Below are 16,407 nucleotides of genomic sequence, written 5' to 3' on the forward strand. Positions count from 1 at the left end.
CTTCAAATTTAAGGATTGACATAATTAGTTTCTTCAAAGTTATAACCAGAATGTTAGAGACAACACTGCAGATACCCAACACCAGGAATTAGGGTTGGAAAAAGAGAGCAATTTAAAAAATTATCATAGCACATGCTTTTATTCTTTATTAAATTAAATTTACAACTCAAAATCTTACTGCTATTTGTATGCTTATTCCTTGTCTGGTTTTCTTATCTTGTCTGGTTGCCCTTTAAAAAGCCAGATACAAGATCACTTAAGCTACCTGCCTGTGCACGGGCAATATTTGTCATTTGGTTAGTTGAGAAGTTAGAGGATGTATGGGTTGTTGAAGCGTTATGTACATACCCAAATGCTCCTTTCTGAAATTGAAAAGTAAAATAAGCAGAGTCAAATAAACAGAGATAAGAAAACAAACCATACTATAAAACAGTTTTTTAGGACCATGCCTTCTCAAATCTATAATAATGATGATTCCTTACATTTTTAACAACTTTCTGTATTTCAAGAGCTAGAGAGATGGATCAGTGGTTAAAATGGATAATTTTTCTAGCTTCTAAGATAGTAGCTATGTAGAAGTAGAAAAAAATGCAGTTTTGTAGCATGAAATTTTGAAGCCTTATGGCCTTTAACAAATACCATTTCTGACCATGATTAGAGTGTGTGAATTGACTGAATATATATGTAAAGATTTCAAATTTAGTACAGATTTAAGGTTTTGTTTGTTTTAAGTTTGTGCAGTGTGGAAATCTTCGAGGTAAGCACCCTCTTATTCTTCTGTTATTTTTTATGTAATGAGCCTTCTCTTGAAACGGTATTAGCTGCCAGTTTTTAAAACCTACTATGAGAAAGGGTCCATCAGAAAAGCAGCATTTTTTGATAACTACTAAATGCCAAGCTCTGTTAGGTATCATCATTTCATCTGCCCAAAAGCCATTAAGTAGGTATTATTATTATTCCTGTTTTACAGGTAGGAAACCAAAATTCAGAGACTTTAACCTAGTTAGTGGCAAATCCAGAATTCAAATCCAGGTATCTTTGGGACCAAAGCCCTTCTACATTGCTAAGTTTATCAAGGCAATGTTCTAATTTCTTCTGGGGATGTTAAAAAATATAAATATTTTCCCTGCCGTCAGGCAGCACATGCTTGAAATATTTGAGGAACGACATATGCACATGGAAAATTAATACTACAGCAAAATTGTATTCTGTTGTCTGATATGGGAAGTGCCACTAACGGGCTAGCCAATAGTGTATACTCTCCGTATCAAGGGAGAGGAGCTCTTCTTACTGCATCTATAGGGAGAGCTTCTTCCAGAAATATTATTTAAGCATTAACACCACATCTTTTTAAATAATGAAATTTTACTAGGGTTACTTCTGGTGAATAGAATTCTGATATTTTCACAGAGAAAAAGTTCTGTGCAAAAACCATACCTTTTATGGGTTGTTTTCCTCTTGTTAAAAAATTGTGAAAGAAATGAAATCAGCCAAAATGTGCATTTTAACATTACATTCATTTTTTTATTCATTTAACAAACATTTATCGAGTATTCGGTATGGGAGATAAAAGAACATGATCTCTGCCCTCAGGGAGCTTATAGTCTAATAGAGAAATACAGGCATATTTAAAAAAAAAAAAAAGAGTGGGAGGAAGGCACAGATGGCCAGGCAAAACTAGCTTGTAATGAGTGCACATCCAGTTATGTGAAACACATAACCAAAGGCATAGCCATTTTCAACTTCACTGTATCCCTCAGAGAAGAATGGACAACATACATGAGCTTAGTCTCTTATTTCTTAAACCTTTGCTTATTTTTCATAATGATCTAATTACCTTAATTGATTCTGAAATAAAAAATTAGGATCTATGAACTAAAGGAAGGGATTTTTTTTCCCGTTCTTGCATTCCTATGCCAACCTCTGCATCCTTCCTTAAAATGAGTATTGTGATGTAGTTTCTTCTTGCTGTAATAAAAAATTTTTTGGTGAAGTGATAGAAGTTTTAGAAAATGCTGAAAACCCCTAAATATTGTGTTAGAATTTTTCCTGTAGAAAACCTTCATTGACTTGTGCTTTGTGGTAAACATTCTTGAAGATATTTCCTCACTGGACAGACTACTTCCCACCCCCCAAATTATATATGTCTATGGTATAATTAAATTCCAAATGTTTGAAGACATTTTCATATTATCTGCATGCTCTCTGAATGATAAGGTGCCTTGGAAAATGTGAGACAGTCTTTTAAAAGAAATGCAGTAATCATACATTGATTTTAAATGACCCTGTCACACGTGAAAACAAATCAGATTGTTGCTCTTAATGAGCTTTTCAATTTACTATTCAGTAGATCAGATAAGTGGATTTAAGAGGTAATGATCCTGTTTAGTACTCAAGCTTGACTGTCAGATCCTAGTAGTGGAGAGAAATCCCTTGGGACAAAAACGTTGACACAGTTCTAGATGGGATAATGGGAATCAAAGCTAATGGATGATAAAAGGAATGGTGCAAGTTACAAGGATAATTGTGGATTAAAGCCCTGCCATGTGTCAATGTTGACTGTTTTTTCTAGTATCTTATTGGGTCAAATCTGGTGCTCTGAGAAACTGTTTTGACAGCAGAGCACAACAAACCTGCCTGCCTAGCTTCCTCCTTTCTTGAAGCCAGGGACAGCACAGAAGACTTCCTTGTAAGAACTACCAATTTAGAAAAGATATTTTTTAAATGTTTAAAATGTCTTGAATGTTTAAAATCACATTTTAGTTATTATATTTTTATTATTCAATGTGGCTTGGGTAAAATCAAAATTAGATTAATTCTGAGCTATGCCATAAAAAAATAGCATTTCTAAAGCCTTGAAAATGTAAACTTTTGTTTTACAAAAATACGGTACAGTGTAGTGGGGGAGATGGACACCCAGACAATTGCAGTGTGAAAAATACTGTGAGAGAGGGATAGACCAGACACTGTCGGAACATAAAGGAGAGTGCAACTCATTCTTCCTGGGAAGGCAGAAAAGGCTTCCGAGGAGATGACTTCTGAATGAGAATCAAGGGGAGAGAATGAAGGCAAAATGATTCGGGCAAAATGAACAGTACATGAACTCCTAGAAATCTGAAATTTCATGAGAAACCTCAGTTGGTCCATCAGTATTTCATTGTGGCTTCAGATGGAGATGAGGTATGTTGGGGCCAAGTTGTAAAGGGCCTCATGTGCCATGAATCATATCAATATCAGAGTTTCCAAGGGCCCAATTTACTCCCATCCATGAGAGAGGTTTCGGGTTATGCTGAGATAAGGGAAACTTCCCTTTCTACATACCAGTCTTCCTTTGAGCCTTCTATGTGCTTAAAGATTTCTGATCATTGAGGATTGGTGGTAACTCATTTCCTGAGATTTTCTCTCCCTGGCTCGCTCTTCCCCCTAAACATCTTACTAACAGAGTGATAGCTTCAATCTAATGAGAGATGAAGGCCTACTCTCATGAGCAAAGCCATAGATATAGTAATTGAAATGCTTTTCTGTAGGGCTCAGAAATTAGCAGAAGAGTTGCAACAGGAATGTGAATCTCAGTCTTCCTTTCTCTCTCCCCCAGCTTTTCCCCTCCACCTTTCTGCCCCTTCTTTCCTTCTTTTGCCCTCTCCACTTGCCCCTTCCTTTCCCTCTCTCTCTCCCACTGATTCACTACTGCCTGAGCAGCTTCTGGTTATAGGACTTAGGTTGAAAGCCCAGAACATGAGCTTCTACTTTAAATAGTGTTTAAAATCCAGATATGAAATCTCTGCAATGAACAGCCTCCCTCCCCTGTATAACCCTGTAATTCTGAGTGATTTGTGGTGCCCTGTGATTTTTATCTCACCTTCATGACCTATGGCAGTATACCAAGCTGGTGTTTACGTGTGAAAAGCAAAAGGCATAGGGAGTGAAAGCTAAGTTGCCATACCATACCCTAGGAAATAGGCAGATCAGGAGAAAGTGAGAAAACACAATCACAGGGGATCAAATCACAGACGAAAAATCCCATACAGCTGGTGTCTGGCAGGGATAACCTGGAATCACACCAGAGCATCAGGGAGTATGGAGGTGTCAACCCACCTCTCAGCTTTGCCAGGCTATTAGGGAATATTCCATTGGCTGCTGGTGGCATTTTCCCAGTTGAAGTGGGATATGTGTTTATAAGCTCAATGTGGCTTGGGTTGGGACTGAAATGTTGCACCCCAAAGTGTGCAACCAACACTCCCTAATTGGAAGCTTAGTGGATTCCCAGGCCCTGATGTATTCAGCAGAGAATCTCTGAGCCTGGGATTTCAGTTTCAGCATGGAAAGTAAGACGTATCTCTGTATTTGGGGGAACTTAATTGAGAGATTTTTGAGGAGAATGTCTATAAATTCTTTAATTTCCTCTTACTTTTGAAATCCTTATTTTTATAACTGACTAACATAATCCTGAATTATTTGATGGTTTGCTGATATCTGGAATAGATAGAAATTTTTTAAATGCCGGAGCATTTTATTGAGACACTTCATTTTTTAGCCCTTTATATACATATGCCCGTCTTTGAGAAAGGGGTGGTTTACCACTTTGAGAAAAAAAATTATGTGGTGTTCTGGGAACAAAACAACTACGTGAGTGTGGGTGTGTATTTCAAAAAATAAGAGAGGTACTTCCTGGAAGAAAAAGAGAGTAAATTATTAAATTATACTTTTTTACAAAAATCCTTCATTTGCTCTCCCTACGTACTCCCGTCTTCAGTGTGGATGCGACAATGCTTTAAATCTTACATTTGTTCAATTTGAATAGTCTTTTGAAAATATATGTTAATGATAAAGCTTTTAACAGTTAAATGTTTTCATCCAGGTATATGCCCGTATGTCAGAAGTTTTAGGAATAACAGATGACAACCATGTTCTAGAAACATTCATGACGAAAATGTGAGTTCTTTGATTTTTCTTTCGTTGTTGTTGCTTTGAATGTAATAGATATTTTTACTGTGTTTAAATCTCTTAATAATTTTAGTTTTTTAATAAAAGACCTTTTTAAATTATGCTATAATTCTTAGAATGGTAGCATTGTTCTTAATTGAAACTTAATTTCACATATTTAAAATTCACAATGCAAAAGACATTCTTATCTGTCAAGATACCCATACAACTGCAATATGCAACATCAAAACATGGGTTTTAAAACGTTTACAGACTTTGATTCTTCAAGTCAGTTGGGCAGCATTTTTGTTTTTAATTAGAATGAAAATACCCAATTTCAAAGACCAACTGAAGAGATTATTGCAAACTGGAATCATTGGGAGAGGTCTGATTGCCTTAAGACAGGGCATTCATTGATTCCAGCGGAAACCTATGACTATCGGAGACATACTCATGGAAACTTGCCTTAAATCACCCTTTTTAATCTGTTAGCAGAATAAACTAGTTTCTAATCATGGACATAATTTTGTACATTTAGCCTGAATTTGTATGCCTCCATTTGGCAACCCACTTTTATCTGTGTAACAGGTAGATAGTACTGTGTTGCTTGCAGAGAACAAAGCTACATAAACAGTCATGATCATAAGAAGTGAGCTTTGGATCCACAAGTTTGATGGTTCATTTCTTGGTCATAACTGTGAGCCTCTATTTGACTTCCTTTGTAACTCTTGCTGTCATTCCCTAATATGTTTATTTTAGATACAACTTGATGTTTCTTCAGTGAAACAGGCAATTTTTTAATTTATAAAACTAAATTTAGAGAATTATATACCATTTGGAGAACAATGTTCATTATACATTGATTGGATATAATTTTGATTATGCCATTAAAAAGAATAGAATAGAAAATGTTCCCGTGGTATTTAAACCTGTTTTTCAATTTTGTGAGATATTTCTGACTTGGGTGACCTAACTTACGTAAATATATGTGTATTTCCATGTTCTCTCTATACAAGCAAATACCTTACTTAAAATTAAAACCATTTTTTTTTCATATTTAGTGTTACAAATCTTAAATACTGGGGAAGATGCGAGCCCGTGATTTCAAGGACTCTTCAGTTCCTAAATGATCTTTCTGTTGGATATCCTTTTTACTGTATATCTAGTAATGTATAGAAACACCCTAACACGTGCATTCTGTTGGCCAGGTGTTTTCCTTGTTCATAATGTTTGTAATTGTTTTTAATAAAAAAAAAAAAAAAAAAAACCTTTCATTTAGCCTTATCTGCAAAGTATGTTTTTGAAAGATTTGTATTAGCTACCAACTATGAACATTTATCCAGAATCACAATTGAATTTGTATGGATATATAGATTCCTAACTAGTTAAAGTTATGTTTATATCCATCCAGTTTAATAAATGGATACAGAAGAAAGTATGCAACCACATGTGTTTTAGTCTGTGATTTTTCTTAATTGTCAGGGAGTTCTTGTTTTAAAAGAAAGCATGTAACTAATTTGAAGAAGGTCAAGATGTTCTAAAAATATTACCTTCTAAAAATTGAATTCCTGAGGGTAAATACTATAGCTTCAGTATTCTTCAATTGAAAAGAATATTATTTTGATTAGTTAAGAGGCACAAAGGAGTAATAGGAAGAAAATTATATAAGTTTTTTACCACTTCTTGGATTATTGCCGCCACCAAATCAACAGCTTATTTACTCTAAAATAAGATTTCCCATTATGCATTAAATGTTTGGGTTTCTATCTTCAGCAGATTTTTTAAATCTAAAACCAGAATCATCTTTTCTTATTATATTATAGCTAATACTATTGTCCTGTTTCTACCAATGAGAGAGAAGCATGTAGATTGTCTTTTATATGTTAGCTATCAAATATATAGGAGTTATGAAAAATAAGTGTTGGTTTAGTTAACCACCAAGATTAGCTGATATTTAAATATGAGGACAGCATTCTGAAAATCGGTTGCATTAGATGGAAATTTTTAATGTAGGTTTACTGCGGGAATATGTTTGTATTAGTTAAGTTTAAAATTGTGTTCCTTGGGAAACCATAAAAGATTTCCAAAGTATTAGACACCCACTTTTGTGCTGGAATTTAATATGCAACTTTTTATTGGAAAATAATCGTCCTTGTCTGGCAAAATCCACCATGCAATATTTCTGTTAGTAGGTATAATGTAATAAAGACAGGGAGGGCTATTTATCACTACAAATTTTGAGGATTTCAGGATTCTTTTTATTATTTTAATATATTTCTTTGATATTAAATCAGAAAAATGATAAATTACACCTGTCCAGGCTGTTTTTCCTTTTTACTGGAAAGTGATGTACAACCCAATTCCAGTGGTCATTTTGGCTTTTTAAGATAGGTATTTTTTCTTATTAAAAAAAAACTCAACCTGTATTTTTTTTTAATAATAATGCTGAAATACTCTTTATTTCTAACATATGAAGTGGCTTATAAGTACTTCCTAGTCTTGCAAACTCTGGCCTTTTCACAGTGAATTACTTTGAGAGCATATTATCTGGAAAGAAGCCGGTGTTATTTTATAGCACGTATCTATTGTTTAGATTTACCCTATTTTTTAGGTTGGAATTGAAATCTAATATAAAATTAATTCAATTTGTATTCTTTTTGGAATAATTTGCATAATGCCTAATTTATTTCTATCCTCTATTTAAGTAAGATCCTTTTCCTATCACCTTATATCTCTTATATATTCTTTAATCCTAAAATTATAACCGTTTGTTTCATAAGCTGTTTATTGCTTTTGAACACTTCTTTTTGACGTTAATAAAAAATCATATTTTCAGAAAACTTACTAGATAAAACTTAAAAGCTATAACATTTAAACCAAGGGATACGAATGATTTCAACTTGGGTACATTGATTTATATTTTTTAACAATTATTTCAGGTTTCCATATTTAGAAATATATATTAGTTCAATTTGATTTCAGTGCTCAGTTATTTGAATTATAAATCATTATGTCCCTTCTAGCTGATCAGTCATGAAATATCTTTGAATTCATTTACATAATGGAATATGTGAGTAGTATGTCTGTTTCAGTGCAGTTGCTGGTTACCTAATGCATGTTTTGTTGTTTCCAATCGATTTCCTTTTTATAATGTGTTTTTAAATCCTGATTTTAAAGCAATACATTATATCTGTGTTAAAAATAAGATGGCACTCTTCAGCAGTAGAAACAGTTATGCAAGATAAAAATCATCACCAACTGGCCTCTATTAATGGAAATCTGTTTATATATTAATATTCAAAATATTTGTATTTAAAATATTAGTAAGGAATAACTGAAAAGCGTCTTACTACAAAGTTTTTAAATGTTCCTGATTACTTTCTAATGCATGTCTTCAGATACTTTTCATTTTTTCTGTTTTTATCTTCTTCAGAGTGAATCCTACTCAGTGTTTGTTTATGGTTCTCAAAGCCAGTCTGTGAACTTTGGTGTTCTTGTATCTGACCACTTGTTTGGAAATTGAAATCACAAAAGATCCTCATTTTTAGGAAGTGCTGAAAAGTCTCGTGTTTACTTGCCTTAAGATAGTAGTCTCAAACTCTAGTGATGATCAGAATCATTAGAGGGCTTGTTAGAATACAGATTGCTGGACCTCACCCCCAGAGCTGATGTTTTAGGAGGTGTAAGACTGAGGCCTGAGAATTTGCATTTTCAGCAAGTTTCTGGTGATGCTGGTGGCTTAGGAGCCAAACTGTGCTTTTTAAGATAATTGGAAAATAGGACTGGATATCCCAAATAAGAAAATCAGGTACCTCTCTATAGGACTTTGTCTTCACTAGGGAAATGCAGACTTGACATTTTTGGAGATAGTGTAGTTCCTCTAAATCATAATGTGTGTGACGAGGCCATTACATTAAGTCCCCAGATTTTGTTTTATTTTTTTTTTAAAGATTTTATTTATTTATTTGACAGAGACACAGCGAGAGAGGGAACACAAGAAGGGGGAGTGGGGGAGGGAGAAGCAGGCTTCCCGATGAGCAGGGAGCCCAATGTGGGGCTCGATCCCAGGACCCCGGGATCATGACCTGAGCCGAAGGCAGATGCTTAACGACTGAGCCACCCAGGCGCCCCAAGTCCCCAGACTTTAACTGGAGAGCCTGTTGCATTTTACCCCAAGGTTTGAAGCTTTCCAAGTTGGTAAGACTACTGTAATTTTAAAATCCAGTGGCCTTTTTGAGGGAAAATTTGTTTTCCCATCAGATTCATTACATGGGGCATATATAATACATTTAGCAGATACATCTGAGTAACTTTTTAATAAACTCTTCAAATTTCCAAGACTAAATTTCAAGAATTCCAAATTCTAAATAGCTTTATCTAACATGTACAGAGTTGAAATGGCTCTGTCCTGGGCAGCCCTCCACATCCAGGTTTAATACTTGTGGATCCTTTTCCCTCTTTCAAATACTTTCCAGTTTTTGTCTAACTGGGAAAGGGGTTTCTGTCTAGTTCTGTCTAACTGGGAAAGGGGTGGTATTGTTTAAGTGATGGAACAGGGAAGCTGCTGGGGAAACTGGGGAGAGAAGGGTCGTACAAAGCAACCAAATAAACTTAAGTGTTGAGAAAGAGGGAGGAAAGTGTTACATTTCATCAAAAATTCTGTTTGTTTATTAATCATTATTTCAAGGGTTTTTTTCCCTTGAAAAGTAATTGATCAGTATTTCTACTTAAATTCATTGTTTACTCAAATTTACAGCAACAACATGTCTCACTTTGGGTTTCAGGTAGATAATAATGAGAAAGGAAATTTCATTTTCTGTTAGGCCCTCTGTTGGTAGTTGCCCTTACTACATCATCTTCAAGAAAACCCAGAATATCTTTAGCTTTTTAAAAACAGACCCCAAACCAGATTCTACACTAATTCGTGAATTTATCCAAACTCATTTTACCCTGTTGCGACTGTTAACTACAGTTCTTAGGATGAATAACTTCTCCATGTTATTGCAAGACCACCTATATAATTCGCAGGGCCACCTACAAAATGAAAATGTGGGGTGCCTTGTTCATAAGTTATCAAGAATATCAGGGCACCTGGCTGGCTCAGTCAGTGGAGCATGTGACTCTTGATCTCAGGGTTGTAAGTTCGAGCCCTTTGTTGGGTGTAGAGATTATTTAAAAATAAAATCTTTAAAAAAAAAAATTCAAGGGCACCTAGGTGGCTCAGTCTGTTAAGCGTCTACCTTCAGCTCAGGTCATGATCCCAGGGTCCTGGGATTGAGTCCCGCGTCGGGCTCCGTGCTCCACAGGGAGTCTGCTTCTCCCTCTGCCCCTCACCCCACTCATGTTCTCTCAAACTCTCTTTCTCAAATAAATAAATAAAATCTTAAAAAAAAAATTCAAGACCTCAACAACACAGCATTGAAGCAAGCACAGGCCCTTCTAAGCATAGAAGGACCCTGTGCAAGTGCATAGCATGGACATCTATGAAGCTGGCTCAAGTTCTTTGTTAAAGAAATAGTTCCCTCCATTTGGCTTCACACTAGCCCTCTAAGACTTTGAGACTATCTCCTTAGTTCCTGTACACCAGGATTTGGTGAATATAATTCCTACCCACATGCATCATAAATCTATTTATCCGTCAGTAGCTTCTCTCAATTGTTCTCATTTTTATAAGCCAAAGAGTCTGCTTCCTATTCAGGCTGCTTGGTCACCGTGATGCTTTTCTTTTTTCAACCCCAAACCTCTTCCAGTTTCATTTGTCTTTTCATGCTTGTTTTTTGTTGTTGTGTTAGTGCAATACCCAGAACTGCATCCTTTTAGATTTAACACTAAGAGTAAAATAATTTAATTCCATATTCATCCTAATAATTTACTTTATATTACTGGCCTCTTTCAAGTCAGCAAATATTAATTAAGCATTTTCTAAGTACAGAGCAAAAAGACAAATGAGACACAGACTCTGCCCTCACAGATTCTAAATTCTAACAGGATTGATCCTAATTCCAGACCACCTTTCACATATTTTTCCTAAGAGCTCAAAGTCTGTTGTTTTAGTAACATAGTTTCTTTTTCTTTTTAAAATTTAACTCAAATAAATTATATGCTAATTGTCTGAAAGTCTGTGCATTAAAAATAATGTGGGTATGTGATATTTTGATATGGTAGTTTTGAGGGAGCTCTTTTTAGGGTCACTTAGATGTAGCTTATATAGAAACCATTAAGTATACAAGTAATGTGCAAGCCAGACCTCCTTACCCTCTCACTGATCTTCCCACCACTGGGGTGTAAATCCTGAATTAGGTGGGGGTCAGGAAAGAGTAGGGGGTGGGAGATGAAACCAAGGTGTAGAATGAAATAAGGGTGAAGGATGGAAGTACAACTGGGTATGTCTGTTACAGGAAATACTTAGTAATAACCAGTACTAATTCTGCTTTTGTGAAACAGAATTAAAATGTATTGCTTTATTTCAGTGAATACCACCATCTCCAGATGGTTTTGAGAATGTTAAATAAAACTAGTTTCAGCATATATCCCTCAGGCGTACTTCTATTAACATTTCTCATCAAAAGAAATGTTGATTTATTTCTTTGTTTTCTGTCTCTATTATCCATGGAAAAGTCATCCCATAATTTATCTGCTCCATTTGTTTTTAGACTAGAATCAAGTGTGAGAATCCTCTCTACCCACTTATTCAAACCTTCACCCAGTTCTTTAGATTCTTGCTTCACAAGATTACCTTCCTCGGGTATTATTGTGATCTGATCATTTCTCTTCCCAAAAGCCCAGAATCGCTTCCACTTGCTTCTCGGGTCAAAGTAAAATTATTGATTAGAACTTGAGTCCTGTAACAGTACTTGACTTATTGAGTTCTCATAACTAATTTCCTGATCCACCACTCAACCACAATTTGTACTTTATGCCCAGGCCAGGGAAATTTATTTTACCTTCCCCTTGACACCCTTCATTGTCTTTCACTGAATCACCACATATGCTATTCTTTTCATTTGACCCATTGTAACTCAATTAGGTCTCTTTTAAATTTTCGGGTCTTGCTAAAGACTTAGTGAAGCCGTACTAACGCAGTTATGATCCTTTGTCATGGTATGAACTGAAAGAACATAAACAAATCATTTAGTTTCTCGGAGGCTCAGTTACTTCATCTGTAGAAAGGGAATATTATCTGTCTCTTGGGATTTTGTAAGGATTAAATAAAATAATAAATATGTAACAATACATCTTTGCCCAGCAGCCACGCTAACCTTCTCTGTATCATTCCAGGTTTCGTATATGTGCTGCCGAAGCCACAGCACTGTAACAATACATCTGTTTATCTCATAAAATAAGGCGCCTGGTACTGCTGACCCCATCACATAGGAGGTGCTCACGGAATATTAATTCCTTTCATTTTCCTTCCTCTCATCTTTATTTTTCTTAATGTTCCTGAACACCTAGTCTTATCTATATATCTGAGGATGACTATAATATAGCTTAGTATTGGCTAGTCCTTTCTATTACTTTGTAAGTTATTAGAGATTAGGAGTCTTTTTTTTTTTTTCCTCTTCTCTTGTTTCAAAATTTCACATAGTGGGCATTTGAATTAATGTTACCCCTTTTGTTAATTGACAAAGCCTTAACTCGTATTCCTTATAAGTAATTATTAGTATTCCTTAGGATGCTTCATTTTGGTTAGGTGTATTTGGATGTTTTTAGGTTAGTGGGGTTTATAAACGTAATCTCAATTTTGAAATAATGACACTAATATTTCAGTCATTGTACTTTGTACCTATCATCCGCCTATAGTAATTTCCAACACATCATTTTCTTATCTATGAACTTTCTTCTATCATCAGGATCTAATTCTGTCTGCAAAAACTATTTGTAAACATGTATGGTTTTTAAATAATTGCCTAGATCACTGTATCATCTACGTCTGGTGCTTAGTGGATATCATATGCCTAATATACCACTCCTTTTGATTCTAAAACAGAAATTGCTTCACATTTTAACACTTCTGTAAATAAGATATACATAAATACCACAATTGATGGTATTTTAAAACACCTTTCTTAGCACATACAATAATGATGTCTATTATAACCAGTGGCATTTTAGGTTTGATGAAATTTGTAGATACTCAGTAAAGGCTAGATACCATGAATTGAAGTCATACTTGGTCCTGCTATATGCCCATCAGCTACTAAAGTGTGTAGTACTCCTGTAACTGAAGAAACCAGTTCATTCTCAATTTGGTTTTCCCCTTCAAAGGTACAAATTTTCAAAATTTTCAAAATTTTCCATCTGTAAGATACACCATTTGTCTTGACTTTTTCTTTCCTTTCTTCATTTGTCATGTTAGCTATCAATAAGACCGTGTTCACCTTCCTCGGTGTTTTCATAATCACATGGATACAAACAGGAATTTCCTCGGAATTTTGTTTAGTGCGTTAACATCAGCCAGGCTATGGAGTTTGCTCTGTCCTGGGTGTGGTGAAGGCTCATTAATGAGCCTAAAAGAACAGTTTCCCTGTCTTTTCTGGGACCCAGTTCCAGTTTCTCTTAATGTTTCAAAAAAACTAGTGATCTCTGTAAAATCACTGGCCTCTTCAAAATCAAATGGATATGATGTACCCTAGTGAAAAGAGCTTATAGTGTAGAGTCAGACAGATGTGGATTTGAATCTTAGCCCTACCATTTACGTGTTCCAAGAGTGACCTTTACTAAATTCTCTTACTCACTACTCTAGGCTCCTGCTACTGGTGCTGTATGTTAGCCACCATTAACCATGTTCACTGTGAGGAGCTGTTCCAGACAAGCCTCTGAAATCTAACCTAGTCCTGCCATGCAGCTAAAATGCTGCCACCCAACGGAAATGGTGCGTCTTCTGAGAATCCGAGGCTCTTAGAGAAGAACAAGATGAAAGTAAAAAGATCATAAAGATGATGTATCCATTTGCCTTTTAAAAAAAAATTACAAACTCTGTTAAGGGCCATGATAGCTTTGAGTTGAATTCCTATAAGGGAATATAAATAATCAGATGAATTCTTATTTTTTTCTTTATTGAAAAAAGTAAAAATTTATTCTTAATCTTTTTTTTTTTTTTTTTTTTTTTTTAGAATGTAATTAAAAGGCAGTGAGGCTGGCCTTGATACAAAGTGCACAGATGCAGTTCTACAGAAAATGTGTCTTTGGCAGATGAGATTCTTCCTATGAATGTTCTGTTTATTGCTACCATAAATATTCTATTGTCAAAACATGACTTGCTGTTTATTAGTAGCACTGACAGGAAGACTCCTATTAATGGCAGCATTCTTATTACCCATAGACCCTGTCACTTTTAACTTTGCAATTCCGAGAGAATTGTATTTGGTAATTACTTAAGATATTTCTTAGTTTATTGATCCCCACCCCTGTTTAAATGAGTGAAGATTGAGTGGCAGTTCTTCTGCTCAGTGATTTATACTGGGGAAAAAAATCATCAAATCTCATCTTTGTACACAGGGAAAGACCTCCCGCCTACCAGCCCTGATCTTGTTCCCCTTCAGCCTGCCAGAAAAACACAGTGCATTGAGCAACCACTGAGAGCAGTGCACTGAGGAAAATGCATAGGTGTGGCCCCTGCCCTTAGAAAGCTTACAGCCTTAATATGGGGGTGAGCCAAATACACATGCTTAACATGCAACTGGAATTGTTGCTTTAGAGTCAGAGGGACTTGAATCTGAATTATACTGCTTGTCTTTTGGAAAGTTTTATTGAATTTTTTTGAATTTGTTTCCTCATCAGAAAAACAGAAGTGATACTGCCTATCCCGTGGGCTTGTGAGAATTAACCCTGCAAGTAGCAAACATTCTGTACATGTTAATTCTCTGCATCTTTGTGTCTTCCTCCCTGACTTATAGTTGGCAAAGACATTTGCCTCATCTGATCCTCACAACAATCCTGTAAGATAGCTTGGGTATCACCCTCATTTGTTGGAGAGGGAAACTAAGGCCCAGAGTAGCTGAGTATGGTACTCAGACTCATCCAGCTGACTGAATGGTGTAGTCAAGCCAAAAGCCCAGCTTTTCTGACTCGTGTTCAATGTTTTTTCCTGCTCTTTTACACCGACACCTGAATGACTAAGTAAGAGAAGAGGGTGTTTGTATACTCAATAGATGTTCTTAGCAACACATCAGCCCTTCTTTGATGGCAGCGTTAACGAGAAATTATTTAGGTCTTGTGCTAATGTTTATGATTTCTCAACTTTATTCTCATTCTGAATTGAACTGTTCAGGTGGTAATGTGGTACACTACAAAGAACATGGCCTCTGTAGTCAAACCTCAGTTCAAATCTCAACACTGTCAGTCCATAGCTGTGTAATCTTGGGTAAGTAACTTAATTTCTCTGAACTTCGGTTTTTTAATCTATGGATTAGAAAAAAATAATATTTAACAGGGTAATTGTGAAGATTAGGTGAATGAACAAATATGAAATGTCTTAAACCTAGTAGGTACTTGAGAAATATTAGGTCATTTAAACCTGTCCTTCAACACTTGATGACATGCAATCGGCTACGTCTTTCTGTGTTCTGATCTTCTTCATCTAAAGCAGAATTTCCTTAGATTTCTACTAACTGGCTCATTGTTTCTTAGAATTGAATAATTTTCTCTTTCTGGATACTCTATTATGAGTCTTTTATAATTATTTTTTATGAAATAATATTAAGTGAAAAGAAGTTCTCGAGTTATATCCAAAATGTAAAAAGGGTCAGTTTTAATTTTCTACTATCAAGGCTTTAATAGTAAAGAAGTTTTTGTCTTAATTATAAAAGTCATTTTTCCTTTCCATAACTAGAATATGTATAAGATAGGAAAAGTAATTGCACTGGTTAATAATGGATTATCATTCTTAACAGAATGAAAGACACTTCTGTAGGAATACTCTTTAGAAATAATATCGATTCTTCATAAATAGAAATTGATGCCATTATAGTTCAGGGTTATTTTGTGATTTATTATCTATTGATAAGACAATTATATTTCTCCAGATTCCTTAACTTCTTTTACCTATATCCTTTTAAAAAAACTTGTGAAGATAGATGCCGTGAAATTCATGCTAAAAAACCACACAGTAAGTCTTATTTCTTTTCATTCATGACTAGAATTTTCTGGATAGTTTAGGTAAAGCGTTAGTAACTTTGGATGCTCTTCTGCTTTCATTAGAGTGAACACTTTCCCTTCCTTGGAATCAGTGACAGTTACAGTCTCAATGACTTCAGGTGCCGAACCACTTTCTACACCGCCCTCACTCGCCTTCTGATGGTAGATCTAGGTAAGGTGAAGAATTGATTCTTAACTTGATTAATAAGGGTTCAGCAATATACTTGAGCAGTTAAAGGAGCAGACTACTAGTGAGTACCATATTTAAGTTACTAGAATTTGCCATCTTTGACAGTTTTCTGCAACTCCCTATGATTTGGGCATCAGAGCCAAAAGACAAATCTTTGT

The 16,407-nt window shown here is 35.3% G+C and overlaps 1 protein-coding gene and 1 non-coding gene across 3 annotated transcripts in view; one reads left to right on the forward strand and one right to left on the reverse strand.

Moving 5' to 3' along the window:
- RANBP17 (RAN binding protein 17) overlaps nt 1-16,407 on the forward strand; it is a 322,877-nt gene that overhangs the window by 223,076 nt on the left and 83,394 nt on the right. For both annotated transcript variants that reach the window (XM_032403702.1, XM_032403703.1), the window contains exons 15-18: nt 4,859-4,932; nt 5,985-6,065; nt 15,967-16,030; nt 16,123-16,231. In XM_032403702.1, coding sequence (XP_032259593.1) covers nt 4,859-4,932; nt 5,985-6,065; nt 15,967-16,030; nt 16,123-16,231 — 328 coding nt within the window. The remainder of the gene's footprint in view (nt 1-4,858; nt 4,933-5,984; nt 6,066-15,966; nt 16,031-16,122; nt 16,232-16,407) is intronic.
- On the reverse strand, nt 12,131-12,233 carry LOC116632500. The gene has a single exon (XR_004299438.1). It is a non-coding gene; the product is annotated as a U6 spliceosomal RNA (small nuclear RNA).

The sequence above is a fragment of the Phoca vitulina genome, unplaced genomic scaffold, assembly GCF_004348235.1.
Source record: "Phoca vitulina isolate PV1807 unplaced genomic scaffold, GSC_HSeal_1.0 scaffold6, whole genome shotgun sequence".
Classification (NCBI taxonomy): Eukaryota; Metazoa; Chordata; class Mammalia; order Carnivora; family Phocidae; genus Phoca; species Phoca vitulina.